At 37.0% G+C, this 12,625-nt stretch overlaps 1 protein-coding gene across 1 annotated transcript; it reads left to right on the forward strand.

Annotated features, from left to right (window-relative positions):
* The first annotated feature begins 1,223 nt into the window (after positions 1–1,223).
* On the forward strand, positions 1,224–9,634 carry pex19 (peroxisomal biogenesis factor 19). Its single transcript, XM_074652083.1, has 8 exons — positions 1,224–1,382; positions 4,039–4,127; positions 5,267–5,429; positions 5,518–5,603; positions 5,680–5,853; positions 5,939–6,106; positions 6,647–6,691; positions 7,988–9,634. Exons 1-8 carry the CDS (start codon positions 1,319–1,321, stop codon positions 8,072–8,074), a joined length of 876 nt encoding a protein of 291 aa, XP_074508184.1. The 5' UTR covers positions 1,224–1,318; the 3' UTR covers positions 8,075–9,634.
* Positions 9,635–12,625: the final 2,991 nt, after the last annotated feature.

The following is a 12,625-nucleotide window of genomic DNA, read 5'->3' on the forward strand; positions in this document are numbered from 1 at the left end:
TCGACAATCATAATTAAGCATATGCTGACTACCATTTGTACTCTTAGCCATTGGAATTATTTATATTGTAAAACTTTTTAACATAAACACCTCAGACCTGTTTCATAGTGATAAACAGAAACACAATTAAATTTGAATCATGTTAATACCACTTCTATACTTTTAAACTGAGGGTTTTTCTATTCAAATTGCATTTGGGATCAGCTTGACAGCAAAGTCCTAATAAATCCAGATATTTAAATTTACCAGTTTAAAGCTGACTTCCAGTAAGTGCTTCAACTTAAAAATAATGAACCTATTCAAATTATTGGCAGAAAGCTCTGAACAAATCATAATGGAACACATCATAGTAATTAAGCCTATTACTTCCGAACATTCTGATTGCATTATTTACATTACAGTGAGTGAAGTGACTGATTCATGACAAATTGACGTAATGAATCACAATCTTATCAGAGTTTCTATTGGCCTAATGCTATGAATAATGGACACAATATGCTTGTTTTATTGGTGCAACTGGTCCCCATCTGTAGATATGCACTTTTTAATAATACAGTGCAATTTTTATAATTTATAGCGGACCCCCTGGCAGAGTGCCAAGGACTCCTGGGGGTCCCCGGACCCCACTTTGAGAATCACTGCTTTACAGGGGCATAGAAATACACTAAACATAAAACATTAAAAATAAAGCGAGAAAAAGTAAATAAATTGTTAAAATTTTGAAAGAATTTGCATTTAAAAGACAATAAATTACATAATACAAGCACATAAAAGATTAAAAAGAAGTTATCTAATTGATTGGAAATGTGCAGTAAACAATCATGTTTTAAAGCCTCATTTAAAAGAGCTGACAGTTTCAGATAGATAGATAGATAGATAGATAGATAGATAGATTATAACTTTATTGATCCCGAGGGAAATTCAAGTTTCCAGCATCACAGTTCCATAGTGCAAAACATGTTAGTAAAAAGGCAATAAAAAAATTAGTAGTGCAAAGTACAAAGTACAAAAGAATATACCAGATATAAAAATACAAGGAGATGAAGAAAACTGTTAAAACTGAATATAGCAGATCTCAGATATCTCAGGAAGCTTGTTCCACAGGTGGGATCAAACTTTAGTCCACATTTATAGTTATATAGGCCTATTTATTAGTCATGTGTTGCCTATTGTTGTTTTCCTGTGGGTTTTTCACCACTGCCACCAGAGGGCGCCAGAGATCCAGGCCTATAGCCATGACGTCATAGTTTCCGCGACATTTTGACAACAGAAACGTCACTGTTCGGAGACGGTGGGTGTTTGGAGAGAAGGTAACATCATGGCGTCGGGAACAGGAGAGCCGTCCAGCGGACACGATGCAGAACTGGACGAATTACTGGACAGTAAGTGTTGACATTAAGTCTTTACAGTGATCCTGTCTTTACTCACATGAGGACGGTCTGTTGTGGCGTTAAAACCGGCTGTGAGACCCTCATCTGTCCCCACCTATCACCACCTCTCAGCCTCTCTCTGCCTCTCTGGTTAGCTGGGATCCAGATCCACCGACACTAGCTGGCTCACTCCTGTTAGGCAGCACCATTTCTGTCCCCATGAAGTGCTTACTCCTCATATTTAAAAAAGTGTTTAAATGTATAACAAATGTCTTAAATGATCGCTTAAGGTCGTCTCTATGATATAAACACAGAATCCTGCACATTACTAATACTTCCATGTCTCCTTCAGTCACTGGTTTAATGTTATTACAGATCATGGGGTTTGCTCGTAAACATGCAAAGTCAGGTCTTTGCGTGTAATGTAACGGTATGTACTAAAGTGTGTATGTTTTGAGATGTAGGTAATGCCTTCTTCTGTAGCTCTGAACATAGTGAGTGGCTGGTTGTTGTTTTGATCTCAGGCTGATGTTTGCACATGTGTTCTTATTTAAAGGTCCCATATCGTGCTCATTTTCAGGTTCATACTTGTATTTTGTGTTTCAACTAGAACATGTTTACATGCTGTAATGTTAAAAAAACCCACTTTATTTTCCTCATACTGTCAGCCTGAATGTGCCTGTATTTACCCTCTGTCTGAAACGCTCCGTTTTAGTGTATTTTGACGGAATTGCAACAGAATTGCGTTGCTAGGCAACAGCTTGTCAGCTGATGACATTCACATACACTGCAACCAGGAATAAACTGGGACACATTTATAATGTTTACTTTTAAGATTGTGTCAAGGGTCTAAATATTGTATATTTGTGACATCACAAATGGGTCAGAAATCCTGACAGCTCGTTTCAAATGCAGAGTTTCTGAATACGGGCTGTGTGTATTTCCCTGTGGATTGAGTGTTTCGATACTTTCACACTATTTATATAGGACTTGAGCCTGCTTTATAATAAAAAAACATGAAAATCTCCCTTTTTTATAATATGGGACCTTTTAAAGGGGAACTACACCCATTTTCAAAATTCATACCTGTTATTCCTACGTCACCCATATTAACACTACAATAGAATAAAGCTCATTTGGATATAAAAAATAAAACAAACATTATGTGGGTCTTCAAAACCAGTCTCCCATTCATTGTCTATGGAGTAATTAAACATGTCACTATATAATGCAAAAAAAACATTTCTTGCTCTTATTGTATAACAGGAAGAAGCCAGCCATGTCTTTGCCCTTGAAATTTCTTTTATCAAAGACAAGTGGTCTTAGACATAATAAAAAAAAACTGAAGATTCAACATGGCGGCTGAACTGTCAGTGATAGTAGTGTATCTGCCGCCGGCCTCTCTTTACTCGCCTTTGTTTACTCGTGCATGTGTGTTCAAAATACAAAGTACAACATTCAATATTGTTATTTCTTTAAGTCACTGTCTTAAATTAGTTTTGTGACATTGTTAATACTTTAATGGATTTCATTTGCACTAATTTGTTGACAATAAAAATACGTGTTCACTGTACTGTACTCAGACTAATACATATTTTATGAAATGTAATTGTTTATTGTAAAACATTCTTATATTAAATACAGTAAACCTGTGTTTACATTTGCAGTAATAATTATTAGTGAATAGTGTATAGTAGTAGGCTATGTAGTATATAGTCATTTACAGTATCATACTATAAAACACAGTTACAGTATCATCCTCCAAAATATATTTACAGTGTCATAATATACAGTTACAGTATCGTACTGTAAACCGCAATTACAGTAGAGCAGTGACTTTGTGTACTCGTGCATGTGTTGAATCCCTTTTTGGTTCAGTTAATGGTGTTTACTTACTGTAAACATGTTACTTTACTAGACAGTTTATTAGGTTCATCTAGCCAAAATGAATGCAGTCTAATACAACAGCCCTGCATTAAACCCCACCGTTTATAAAAGTTGTAATGTTCAGTTTTTGTTGAAATTGTGTGGAAAGTTGATTCAACTTTATTTTATTTTAGAAACTGTAGTTTATGGTGCTGTTGAATTGTATTGCATTATAACAAGAGGTCTAAACCATTTATACAATGAGGATCAACTAAATATAAGTATAACGCTGCACAGTTCCAACAGCACCACAGACAAGGGTATGAGTTATTGCAGGACTGTTATTAGTTTTCGCTAGGTGTACCTAAAAAAACTTGCAACCGAGTGTACATTTCATGCCATTCCTTTTGCTTTATGAAAAGTTTTAATATCAATATGTACCCATTTCATTATCAGTTAAAAGTATTGAATTAAACTCAAAGTTGTAGTTTGATCTTAATTCATAATATTAGAGATAAGAGTTGTGTTTTCATCGCTGTAAAAGAGCTTAAAAAGAGTCCATTGGATTGATCCAAAGAAGACACATTACGCAGCATTACCAGTGAGGAAAATACAAAATATAAAGCTTTCAGTAGAATCGTTTGGAATTTGGACACATTTGATGTACGTTTTATGCCTTTTCTGCAGCTGGGGCTTAAACTGTTATAGGAATAAGTTGATAATGGCTGAATTCTAACATTTGTGTTTAAAACTCTTTAAAAGTCCACTGGCATGGTCCTGATCTAATGTTCTTTTCTTTCAGGTGCGTTGGATGACTTTGACAAGACACCCCCCCCTCCAGCCCCCGAACCTGCTGCTGCTTCCTCCTCAGCCAACAGTGGTGCAGAGAAGGTCTGTTTGTTGTTGCTTATGTAGTGATGGTGCTGTTTCAGGATTCACATCTTGTTTTGTTACACATGCACAGACTAGAGCTGGGCGATATGGAGAGAATCAAATATCACAGTATATTTGACCAAATACCTCGATATCGATATTGCAACGGTATTGTGGGATTGGCTATTGGCGCATTCACAACATATTTACACTGTGATATTTTTGATAAATAATCAACAGTAATGTGGATATAATGACTAAGTGGGTAAAGGCGAATAGTAGAACAGCAATAAACCAGGAAAAGACAACATTTATGCCATATTAAGATATGATATCCAAAATCTAAGACGATATCTAGTCTCATGTCAAGATATCGATATAATATTAATATATTGCCCAGCCCTAGGACAGACTAGCATTTCTCTTTAACTGTATATTTTCTCCTAACTAAATAGTACTTGTCATCTGGTTGCTGCTTGTGAATTAATTTATGAATTTGGAAATTTTCAACCTAAAGCTCAAGGAATTTGAGAAACTAACAATTATAGGGGAACTGTAAACTTTGTTTTTTCATGTTCACTTTCCTACCAAGAACTGTAACGTTTGGGTATTGTGGTCTCAAGTTTTTTTGTTTTTTTGTGTGTCTACTGGTGCTGATATAATCAAGGTATATGCCTAGTTTGGTTAAAGTCTCTTAATACATTTCTTCAGATTAATTTAAGTCACTGTCTCCAACTCTGAAAGATACAAAGTCTTTATCTGTTGCTATTAGTTCTTGACTTGGATCAGTTACTTTTTTTTGTTCTTAGTTTTATCACTTGTTTACCTTTAGTGCTGCCAAGTGATTCAATCAGCTGGTTGTCGGTTGTGCAACTTGCAAAGTTTTCAAAGTTCAGCCCCAACCCCAAAAGTTCACTGCCCACAAAAGGTACTTCCTCAGTTGCAACAACTGTTTTTGAGGCAATAACTGTGGCCAAGGAACCAAAATTGGAACAAGAAGTGTTGAGCAGATACTGATCATTATAGTCAAAGAGGTTATTTGGTACGAAAAGGGAAAAAAATACATTTTAAAAGCAGGCTTGATACAATTTAGTGCTCATAGTCTTCCTCAAAAGTGTCTAGAAGGCGCTTTACATGTTTTCTATTTACCTGTTTAGCCACCCCTGCTTGAAGACTGCAAACTCTTTGAGACTCTCTTTGAGGGGGACATGGCGACCCAAGCCAAGGAGGAGTGGGAGAAGGCCATGACTGAGCTGGCCCAGGAGGAGCCCGAATTACTGCAGCACTTCCATAAACTGTCAGAGGCAGCAGGCAAAGTTGGTAAGGTCTACAATTTGTGGTTCTGATATGTTCCTCTGCTTACTGTTTTGTTCCTGTAACCTAAATGTTATCTGTGTATTCTGTATAGGCACTGACACCGCCTCCCAACAAGAATTCACTTCCTGTCTTAAGCAAACCCTTCATGGCCTGGCCAAAAATGCAGACAACCTGCAGGTGGGTAAATCAGAATCCATCAGTTGTTATGAAACTGTTCAGAGTGATGCCAACTATCGGTATTGTTGTCTTACAGTCCTCAGGACTCGCTGGAGACGACCTCGTCAAGGCTCTAGAAGGCCTGGGATTGGAAGAGGGTGGCGAAGGAGGCGGTGATGACGGAAACATCCTGCCCATCATGCAGTCCATCATGCAGAATCTCCTCTCTAAGGAAGTGCTTTATCCATCTCTCAAAGAGATCACTGCTAAGGTGTGCATCTGTTTCACTAGCAATCACTATATAGTCTCCGGCTCCACTGCCAAGTGTCACTCATAAATGTCACTCACCCTCACAGTACCCAGAATGGTTGGATGCCAACAAGCCCAGCCTGAGCCCAGAGGACTACCAGCGCTATGAGCAGCAGGCCAAAATCATGGGAGAGATCTGTAAGCAGTTTGAGAGGGAGGAGCAGGGGGCAGATAAAGACGGCACCTTCGAGGGCATCATGGACCTGATGCAAAAGGTAGACACGCTTACACTCTGAGAAAAAGAAAACAGAATCAATCTGTTTTGTAGGTTTGTTACGGGTGTCTTTTGGCTCGTGCTTCTTGAGTATTTAGATTGTGAATCAGCATTCAACCATTACTGCGACTGATTAATACGGCTACACTATTAATCCAAATTTTATCGAAATCGCAATTTGGCCTACGGGAATCTTCAAGAGGCGAGATGTGGGTAAAAATACCATTTTAAATTAAATATTGTGGTGCTGCAGAGATGTCCTGGCCTACACATCATATTCTACAAACTAAAGAAAACATCTTTGCTGTGCAAAAATCACACAGTAAAAATGTTAATATGTTTTTCAATGAAAATGAGAATAATTATGTAAAAATGGTCTCTCTTTTTTAATGTCGCACATCATATCACAATTGCAGTATTAGTCAAAATAATTGCAATTAGATATTTTTTCGAAAGTAAACTTGTTGTTGACTTTATTGTGAATAGACTTTAGTTTGTTAAGAATGAAACTCATCACAGATTATTATGCTTTTACTTACAGCTGCAAGACCTGGGCCAACCACCCAAAGAGTTAGCAGGTGATGCGGTAAGTTTTCCACTGAACTCAGTCAACAGAAAACAAACAGCGTATGTATATATACTGGACTTTAATGTCTTCAGTGAAAGGCAATATTTTGACATCAGAAGGGTTTAGAGTTTGAGTTTTCAACTTTAAAATTCATCAAGAATCAAGTTTGTCATGGAACAGCTCATACACACACGCACACAGACGCACACACACACACACACGCACACACACATCCTCTTGAGGAAATGTTTCTCACACCTTTGTAATAGTATGGAGTTGGAAGCTTCTGTTTAAGGGAGACATGGTACCTTAGATGGCTTAGACTAGGAATGTGGAGAATGGGGAAAATATATTGTCATAGTATGTGTAATTATACATCACATTATTGATATTTATTTGAATATAGTACATTTTCTGGAGAAAATAATTAATAAACTGCTTATAGATTTAAAAACCAGGAGTGAATTTCTATTTGGAGTGTGTATTTGCATCTGGGTGAGAATAGTCACTCGGCAGCTATTCGGCTATTAGTGGGATTTGCATTTGTGCACTACTTTGAGAGGGAACATGCACTAAGGAAGGTGCATTTCTTTGCAAATGAAATAAAGTATTGACTGAGTTAATCTTTCCTCTAAACTATTAATTAAAAATCGATAGTGTTTTTGAGAATCAATAGCATCAGTAACAGCATCACAAACAGTATCACAAAATATATCGCAATATCCAATTTTTTCCGATATTTTCTGACACCCCCTCAATAGTAGTAGTAATATAAAGAGCGACAGAGTACATGTAAGGAGTATGTTGTGGTGGATGAACGGGTCAAACTATCACCCCGGAGACTGGTTTTTTAGTCCAGTGAGAAGCTTATTTTTCAATCGTTGACTTATTATTTTCTGTTTTTTAAATTATTGTTTTCAGTTTTTAGTCGCAGTTTGGTTAGGTTTAGGAAAATATACATACAGTACATATACACATACAGTATCTAATGTGTACCTGGGTCAGGTGCAAATAAAATTGTTGGCTACGGACACCTGGCTCCTAATAGCATCTGCCATTTCTATTTACAGCTAATCAAACAAATTACTTTACAGGCAAAGGTACTTAATCATATTGGTACAAAAATCCTGTAAAACTCCTGTCAAGTATATATTACAGGGATAGGTAGCACTGCAAAACAAACTGAAAAAAACCCTGAATAGTTTCTTTTATTTATATATATATATATATATATATATACATATATATATTGTCATTTCACCCGACCCCAGCTTAGACGTGACAGCATTCTTCCTCTTTGTTCTTCCCCTCCAGCCTCCAGGCTTTAACTTTGACATGGAGTCCCTCAATCTCCCAGGAGGCCCCGGGGCGGGGGCGGCAGAGCAGTGCTCCATCATGTGATGAGGTAGCGGTGCGGTCCATCAGAAGCACCACTGGAGCCAGAGGGTCACTCTGTGTGCGTCAGCGACAGGCAGGGAGTGAAGGAGTGTGAAGCAAAGGTCAGGCAGGAGAGTGACCAGACCGTCGACACCGTTCTCTCCTTCAAGTAGAAGGTGTGTGTGTGGACGCAGAAACAACAGGAAGGAGGCACGAAAACCAACAGGAGCCACACACACAAACACACACACACACCAAAACACACTCTCTTCTGTCTAAAATCACTGAACGCACAACTGAGAACATTTTAACATCTCTGCATTAGTTTGACAGCGGTTGCCTGCAGCTCCTTCACGGTTTAGTTTTAACAGCATTCCTTTAAAAAGAAAAACACCACTGCCGCTTATCATGTTGTTTTTACAATACTGTTTAGCCTCATGGTCAAATCTATCAAACCACTTCACGGGTATAAACGGTGCCTTTTGCAAAATGACTTTAAATTATTGTTTTAGGTCTTTGGATTTTGCTATCATTCAGCTAAGCACTTAAGATTATAGTTTTAGAATGGTGTGAATTTTGCAATATAATCTCATTTTTACACCAAGTCGGTGGTAATTCTTTGGTACTTCATCAAACACACACCTCTGTTTCTGTACAGACTGTAGAGGATGTAACTTAACGAGTTAATTACTTATTAACATGTAAGGAAAACTGGACAAAGTAGTGTACATTTGTTAATTATTTAAATAATTAAAAAGAATAGAGAGGATTGAAGATGAGAAGTTCCCAGAGCCTACTGTAATTCAGCCAACTAATTTAATTAAATAAGATTATTCCCCCCCAAATATTATCCCCTATTCCCTGGTATTGATTTGAAGTGATTGAGATGATGATTCCCGTATGCCTTTGCTGTGGTTACAGTGATCGTTATAGTGTAGAGTTACTGTGCAAAGAGTTCCCCTTGTGATTCACAGTGTCTATAATGTGTAGAGTGATGTTTTCTTTGGTATGGGGTATGTGCCAGAAAAGAAAAACGCTCGAGGGGTATTTAGGAGTTTTGACCACCTGATGGCATATAATGTGTAACCTTCCATTAAAAGTACATCATGCTCTTTCCAGAGAAGGTGACGAGCAGAGTGCTAAACATCATGTTGTGTCACGCGAGGAGAGAAACATGTCTATAATTCAGATGCACTGTTGGGTAAAACATCAACAGCCTGATGACATGTTGGCTGTGCTCCGTGGGTTTGTTTACTCCAGCGGCCAACTTTCACCAGCTTCTATTGCCAGTCGACAAATTCGACCACAGAGAGAGGTCTAGAAGTCACACGACCATCAGCTCATCAATAACGGTATAATAAAAGGGGTGCTGTGAAAGGATTCAGTCAGCCATGCACTGAAAAGAGACCAGATACGCGGCTGAAGGGAGTGCTGCTGTGAAGGTCCATAAAGGGGGGGTGCAATCTATTCAACTCTCAGGGCCGATGCAACCACGCCCAGAGCACCGTTAAAAAAGCATCCTGTTATTTGACACTATCTTGTTTTGTAAATATATGAAATAAAATAACGGTATCATGCAAATTATTTTTGTTGTTGTGGTGGATTATTAGTAATCATTGCTTTTACATTAGTAAGTAAGTAAAACTTTATTTATAGCACTTTTTAAAAGTCAACGTGTCAAAGTGCTTCACACACAAATAAAACACTGAACAATGAGAGACAAATAAAAACATACAGGGATGAGCAACTGATAGAATGTCAAAACATTTATTCAGGTACTGTGCCGTTTTGAGATACTTGTACCTGAGTATTTCCATTTTATGTATTTATTAGACAACTATTGCGGCTAGTTTCATTGCAGATATCAAAAATATAAAATGTAATGCATTGCTATTAGGGCTGTCAAAGTTAACGCGATAATAATGCATTAATGCAAATTTGTTTTAACGCCACTAATTTCTTTGACGCATTAACCCATCTTTACATTTTTAGGATGTAGCGGGCTTTAAAGCTAGAGTTAAGATACTGGCATCATATGAAACTAACCTAAGGAATCCATTGGTACCAACCATGTCATACTAGCTTGTCAGGAAGGAGGCTAAATAACACTCCAAAGGGGTCCCTTGACCTCTGACCTCAAGATATGTGAATGGGTTCTATGGGTACCCACGAGTCTCCCCTTTACAGTCATGCCCACTTTATGATAATCACATGCAGTTTGGGGCAAGTCATAGTCAAGTCAGCACACTGACACACTGACAGCTGTTGTTGCCTGTTGGGCTGCAGTTTGCCATGTTATGATTTGAGCATATTTTTTTATGCTAAATGCAGTACCTGTGAGGGTTTCTGGACAATATCTGTCATTGTTTTGTGTTGTTAATTGATTTCCAATAATACATTTGTAAATACATTTGCATAAAACAGCATATTTGTCCACTCCCATTTTGATAAGAATATTAAATACTTGACAAATCTCCCTTTAAGGTATATTTTGAACAGATGAAAAAATATGTGACTAATCGTGACTAACTATTTTAATTGATTGACAGCCCTAATTGCTATAGATTAGATTATCTAATTGTTATAAAGTTTCAAGCTTATTTGTCTTTTCAACTGTCAGAAATACAGTTAAAATTAAATAAAGTTTCTGTAAGACCAGAACACCGTAGAAGCAGAGTGTAAGACCAAAACATAAAAGCATTTGAAGTGTGTACATCAAACCTGAGTGCAATGAACAAATGTATGTTCAAAATAACTGCAAATACCTTAAACAAGATATATCTACATATAAATATACAGTATTCATACACAATACGCAATACAAATTATGTAAGGTGACATGGTTTATATGTGTGTATTTATTTTTACTACGTGTAGTTCTAATTGACTTGATGATTTGTGATGAGATTAAAAAACATTAATAAAATGTGTTGTTCTTGCATGCCTCTACAGTGAACGGATAATCCAAAAACTTGATGAATTGAAGTAAATTCATATCAAAACATACTTTTACGAACTCTCACACACTTTAATAGGCTATACTCTATCAAAAAGTAAGCACAACTACAAGCCAAGTATTATTTTATGTAGGCCTATAAGGCAAGAATACTTAATTATACTTTTCTTAAGTATATCTTGATCAAAAGATTACGTAAGTAGGTCTATAAGCCAAATATACTTGGACTTTTCTGTTTACTTGTCAATGTCAGTATAAGCCAAGTATACTTAGACTTTTAAGTATACTTGTCAGTATGAGCTTAAGTATACTTTTGTTAAGTATATCTGATACAGTACATAAAAAGTAAACTGAAAATATACTCTCTTATTTTAAGGTCAAAAGACGTATACTAATAGCACACTTGAATAAACTTAATTTTGGTAAGGGTACTTATTCCACCTCTGGTAGTATTAATAATATAGGAATAGCTGAGAGATTCGCAGCTCATTCTTGACCTGGGAGACAGCAGTTGTGAAAACAATCTCCCCACAAGGTTGTAGGTTGTGAAGCTTTTGATCATATTGCATGATCTTCATCAGCAGATGGAGTCTACTCAGTCAGTTGTCATGGAATTGTAGATGTTAAAGTTTCCTTTTTTTGTGAGCACCTATAGATCACTTGAAAAGCATGTGATATGATTGAAAGCTCTATAAAAAGACTACTAAATGGAGCTTTTAGGCCAACATGGATGGAAAGTCCTAAAAGTGCTCAGAAAAAAATGGAAAGTTTATCTGCTGATGAAGATCGTATTATATGACAGTTCAAGCTACAGAACAGATACTAAATTAACCTTGTTGTATTTCTCAATAGTACAGACATAGCTTTAAAGGTCCCATATTATAAAAAAGTGAGATTTTCATGTTTTTGTTTTTTTATTATAAAGCAGGCTTAAGTCCTATATAAATAGTGTGAAAGTATCGAAACACTCAATCCACAGGGAAATACACACAGCCCGTATTCAGAAACTCTGCATTTGAAACAAGCTGTCAGGATTTCTGCCCATTCATGATGTCACGAATATACAATATTTAGACCCTTGACACAATTTTAAAAGTAAACATTCTAAATCTGTCCCAGTTTATTCCTGGTTGCAGTGAATGTGATGATGTCATCAGCTGACAGGAAGTACACATGGACCCAAGCTGTTGCCTAGCAACGCAATTCTGTTGCAATTCCCTCAAAATGCCTAAAACGGAGCGTTTCAGACAGAGGGTAAATACAGGCACATTCAGGCTGACAGTATGAGGAAAATAAAGTTGTTTTTTTAAACATTACAGCATGTAAACATGTTCTAGTAGAAACACAAAATACAGGTATGAACCTGAAAATGAGCATGATATGGGACCTTTAATAGTCTGCAAGGTGTATATTTTTACATTATGCAGTAAATGTTCTTGTCAAACCAGACTGTAGAAAAAGACTATTTAGAGTAGTTATGCTGATACAGTCAGCAGGGCTCCCATAGAGTGTATACAGTGAGTTCAGTTCTATGTGTTGTATTTCTATGTGCCGCCGCCGTGGAGCTTTCTGCGTCAAATTTTCAATCCACAACTTTATTGTTCACAAACCGGAAGACA

Source organism: Sebastes fasciatus, chromosome 11, assembly GCF_043250625.1.
Source record: "Sebastes fasciatus isolate fSebFas1 chromosome 11, fSebFas1.pri, whole genome shotgun sequence".
Lineage (NCBI taxonomy): Eukaryota > Metazoa > Chordata > Actinopteri > Perciformes > Sebastidae > Sebastes > Sebastes fasciatus.

Coding starts and splice junctions, on each gene's coding strand:
- pex19 (XM_074652083.1), top strand. CDS start 1,319: ATGGCGTCGGGAACAGGAGAGCCGTCCAGCGGACACGATGCAGAACTG. Junction 1,383..4,038: donor ACTGGACGAATTACTGGACA/GTAAGTGTTGAC, acceptor CTTTTCTTTCAG/GTGCGTTGGATGACTTTGAC. Junction 5,604..5,679: donor AAAATGCAGACAACCTGCAG/GTGGGTAAATCA, acceptor GTTGTCTTACAG/TCCTCAGGACTCGCTGGAGA.